Genomic DNA, 4769 nt, shown 5'->3' with positions numbered 1-4769 from the left:
TTACATTCTCCCTGTAACGACCCAACCGGTCATTTTTCCTTTTAGAACCCCGTTCTCCTAAATAAAACTTCCTGAATGTGCTTTAAATGATTTATGAATGCTGGTATTCAGTATTGGTGAATGGGCAGTCCTCATTGTTCTTTAAGTCGACAAGGGGTGTGAAACAAGGGGATCCCCTATCTCCAGCATTGTTCATTCTGTCAGCTGAGGTACTTTCCAGGTCTTTGAATAAGCTTTTTGAAGAAAAGTCATTTGTGGGATTTGGAAGGCCTAAGTGGTATGATTCTTTAAAACACTTGGCACATGCTGATGATACGATAATATTTGCATCTGCTCATCCTCCCTCTTTGAGCAAGATTATGGCAGTGTTGGGGAACTATGAGAAGATATCAGCTCAGATGATCAACAAAGATAAGAGTTCATACTACATGTATTCAAATGTTGCTAATGGATTGTTTCAGGCAGTTGGAGCTATTAAAGGATTTGCAAGAGGTCAATTCCTGTTCACATATCTAGGGTGTCCTATTTTTTACACTAGAAGGAGGAAGGACTATTATGAGGATCTTATCAAGAAGGTGAAGGCTAAATTGCATTCATGGAAAGGAAAACTGCTGTCATTTGGAGGAAAGGCAACACTCATCTCTAGTGTGTTGCAAAGTACGCCAATTCACATGTTATCAGTCCTTGATCCATCAAACAACATCTTAGGGCATCTACATAAGACTTTTGCTAGGTTCTTTTGGAGCACAAAGGAAGAAGGGAAAAGCAGACACTGGGCTTCATGGCAAAATCTTTTCCTTTCTAAAGAGGAAGGGGCGCTAGGTTTTAGGTCCTTAAATGATGTCTCAAGGGAACTGTTTGCTAAACTATGGTGGAGGTTTAGGACCACAAAATCTTTGTGGTCTAATTTCATGTGGAATAATTATTGCAAGAAGGAGCCACCAACTGTGGTGCATTTTAGGGGAGGGTCTCATGTTTGGAGACAAATGCTGAATGCTAGGGAAGAAGTTGAACATGAGATCGTATGGTAATTGAAGAGTGGAACAACTAATATTTGGCATGAAAATTGGACTGGATTGGGTGCACTTTATCATGTATTACCTGAAGATTTTCCAATAAATGAAGGTCTTCAGGAGGTGGAAGAACTGCGGCAAGGGGAAACATGGGATGATCAGCTGCTAGATCAAACTTTCAATGAGGAAATTGCAGGACAAATAAGGCTAAATGTGCACTATGAAAGCAGTGAGGGATATTGGGATAAGCCATACTGGATGCCAACTCCTTCAGGCAAGTTCAGTGTTAGAAGTGCTTGGCAAATATTAAGGCATAGGGCAGATCCTAATCAGGAATTCAAGTTAATGTGGATTAAAGGTTTACCATTCAAGATATCCTTCTTCTTGTGGAGATTATGGAGGCAGAAAATAGCCCCCGATGACATGTGGAGGAGGCAAAGGCAAATGGTGATGTCTAGGTGTTGGTGTTGTCAGCAGCCCCAAGAGGAATCCATTGAGCATATATTTGTCACAAGTCCTACTTCCTCTAAGGTATGGAACTTGTTCATGGGGGCTGCTGGAATTTTTGTGCAATTGATTCAATTGAAGCAGATTATAAGGCATTGGTGGTATGCTCAGTGTTGTCCGAAGTTAAAGCCACTATTTCAAGCAATACCAGCTATCATCAATTGGGAGCAGTGGAAGAGAAGAAATGTAGGTAAACATGGTGGTTCAATGTCCACAAATAGGGTGATTCATGATATAAATAGGACATTGCATCAACTGGCAAGGGTGAGGTATTCTTGGATCCCTAATATTCCATTGTTATGGCCATACATTATTCAATACTTTGAAGGATATAAACCTATATTGATCACTACAAGAGTAACATCACAGCTTCCTTGTCATGGTTGGTACAAATGTAATACTGATGGAGCTTCAAAGGGCAATCCTGGACCTAGCTCCCTAGGCTTTTGTATGAGGGATGATGAAGGTGATGTGGTGTATGCTAGGGTAGTAGACTTGGGAGTGAAAACTAATGTGGTGGATGAAGCTAAGGCTATTCTTCAAGGGTTGGAATATTGTGTGGAGCATGATTTTCAACCTCTCATACTAGAGACTAATTCATTGGTGATGAAGAAGGCGATAGAAGGGGAATGAGATCCTCCTTGGGTAATTGCACAGGATGTGAAGAAAATTATTGAGATGAAGGACAACTTCAATGTGATCTTTCAACATGTGCTCAGAGAAGGCAACTCAGTGGCGGATGTTATAGCTAACATTGTGTTCTCTTTTGCAGGTACATCTGAGTTTTATTCATTCTCTGAACTGCCTAGTACATGGAGGAGGTTGATCAATCTAGACAAATCTCAGTCACCTAGCCTTAGGATTAGGATAGCAAAGAGATGAACACCAGACTGATGGCTTCACAAGATTGGACTCTGCACAAACTGATATGTCCAAATGCTAAGGAAAATGCTAAACCCATCGTATGGTATTTTTGGAGATTGTTGAATCATTTCTCAATGGTATTAGCATGCTTTCAAGCTCAATATGAGGATGGTTTACCAATGTTTTCAATGATGTCTACATTAAAGTTCCTAGTAGGGAAGGATCTGAGCTTACAAGATCACAAAAAGGCACATTCTCAAAGGCTGGCCTTTTCTTTGCAAAGTCTACTTAAAGCCAGATCATTCCTGACTTTTGCCTTGTAAAGCTAGCCTAAAGCCAGCTCATGCCTGTCTTTTGCCTTGTAAAGCCTGGCTAAAGCTAGCTCATGCCTGACTTTTTCCTTGTAAAGCCTACCTAAAGCCAGCTCACGCCTGGTCTTTGGCCTGCAAAGCCTGCCTAAAGCTAGCTCAAGCCTGGCTTTTGCCTTGCAAATCCTGCCTAAAGCCAGCGCATGCCTGGCCTTTGCCTTGTAAAGCCTGCCTAAAGCCAGCTCAAGCCTGGATTTTACCTTGCAAAGCCTGCCTAAAGCCAGGCTCCTCTTCAACACATTAATCTTGATGAGTGAGCACATGATTAATACTTGAACAAAATTATTCCACTGCATATGGAGATCATATAGTAGCGACACTTGGAGGACGATGCGGACTTTAACTCTCCGGTGGAGATGTTTGGAATTCATTTTAGCCTATGGACAATATACCCTAGCCCGTGGTGAGAGCTTGATAGGTGCTTCTTGGTATTTGCCAATGACAATTAGATTCACATACACTAATAGAAGAAGGAAGCATTCAACTTATCATGTTGTAATAGTTAGTTCATTAGATTTTAGCTTTTCTATCTTTTTTAATAGCTAGTAGCTTCATGCAACTTCTATTTTAGTTTGGACATCTTGTAAGCATTGGACCCATTTTGGGATTATATATATATATATTAGCCATTAGGCTAAAAAAATAAAAATAAATGATTTATGACTTGCGGGGATGGTTGGTTCGAGATTTGGAAGTGTTTGGATTGAAATCAGAACATTCGGGGTCGGAATCCAGTTCTGAAAATTTTCATAGCTCCGCTATGTCATTTATGACTTGTGTGCAACATTTGAGGTCAATCGGTGTTGATTTGATAGGTTTCGTAATCGAATGTAAAAGTTGGAAATTTTAAGTTTCATTAAGCTTGAATTGGAGTATTTGTAGTTTTAACGTAGTTTTATGTGATTTGAGGTTTCAAATAAGTTTGTATGGTGTTTTAGGACTTTTTAGTATAATTGGTTGAGGTCCCGAGGTCCTCGGGTGAGTTGCGGATGGTTAACGGATCACAAATATGACTTAAAAAGCTGGAGCAATTGTTCCTTCTGCTGGATATTTTTGGGTTGTGATCGAGCTCAGGGTCGACGTCCTAAGGTGAAGCCAGGGACGAGGCTCAGTATTGAAGCCATGATCGAAGGTCCAGCTCGAGGGCCATGATTGAAGGCAATGCTCGAGGGCCATGATCGAGACCCAAGATCGAGGGTCACAATCGAAGGCTCAGGCTCGATGCTATGATCAAGGCTATGATCGAAGGACCAGGCTCGATGCCATAATCGAGGCCATGACCGAGGTTCAGGCTCGAGCCTGCGATCGAAGCCACGATTGAGGCCTAGGCTCGAGGGCCATGATCTAAGCCACGATCGAGGCCCAGTTCGAGGCCTATTTCGAATGCTGTCAGGGCAGTTTTATAAAAAGAAGGCATTCGTCTCATTCGCCATTTTTAACAAATTAGAGCTTGAGCAGAGGCGAATTGCGATAGATTATCAAGGAAAGACATTGGGGTAAGTGATTCTAACTTGGATTTGGTCTATAAACACAAATATATCATTGTTCTCATCATTTAATTAGTGTTTTGAGATTGAAATGTTGGAAATTTTTAGAAATCTCATAGAAACGAATATTTGAGATTTCGGTATCGATTCGGAGTCGGGTTTGGGTGAAACTAGTATGGTTGGACTCGTAATTGAATGAGTTGTCGGATTTCGTAACTTTCGCCGGATTTCGAGACGTGGACCCCACAGACGAAATTTTAATTAATTTCGGGATTTTATTGAAAATGTAGTATTTTCTGATAGAATTGATTCCTATAAATTTTAATGATTGTATCAAATTTGTTTTGGCTAGATTCGAGCCAGACAGAGTTGGATAATGTAGGAAAGAGTCTACTAGTGGATTAAATTGGATCAAGACGAGGTAAGTCTATTGTCTAATCTTGTGAGGAGGAAATTACCTCATAGGTGATTAAAATTAAATAATTATTGCTAATTGTGGGGGCTACGTACGCACGAGGTGACGAGAGTCT

General features: G+C 40.8%; 1 protein-coding gene across 1 annotated transcript; it reads left to right on the top strand.

Annotated features, from left to right (window-relative positions):
• The first annotated feature begins 359 nt into the window (after positions 1-359).
• On the top strand, positions 360-2153 carry LOC138899360 (uncharacterized). The gene is made up of 3 exons (XM_070185527.1): positions 360-492; positions 604-1022; positions 1605-2153. The coding sequence occupies exons 1-3, from the start codon at positions 360-362 to the stop codon at positions 2151-2153; spliced, it is 1101 nt and encodes a 366-aa protein (XP_070041628.1).
• Positions 2154-4769: the final 2616 nt, after the last annotated feature.

Source organism: Nicotiana tomentosiformis, chromosome 9 (assembly GCF_000390325.3).
Source record: "Nicotiana tomentosiformis chromosome 9, ASM39032v3, whole genome shotgun sequence".
In the NCBI taxonomy this organism is placed as follows: Eukaryota; Viridiplantae; Streptophyta; class Magnoliopsida; order Solanales; family Solanaceae; genus Nicotiana; species Nicotiana tomentosiformis.
The sequence above is the reverse complement of the archived record's forward strand: the minus strand, read 5'-3'. Positions and strand labels throughout refer to the sequence as shown.

Coding starts and splice junctions, on each gene's coding strand:
- LOC138899360 (XM_070185527.1), top strand. CDS start 360: ATGGCAGTGTTGGGGAACTATGAGAAGATATCAGCTCAGATGATCAAC. Junction 493..603: donor TATTAAAGGATTTGCAAGAG/GTCAATTCCTGT, acceptor ATTCATGGAAAG/GAAAACTGCTGTCATTTGGA. Junction 1,023..1,604: donor AAGAAGTTGAACATGAGATC/GTATGGTAATTG, acceptor CAATTGAAGCAG/ATTATAAGGCATTGGTGGTA.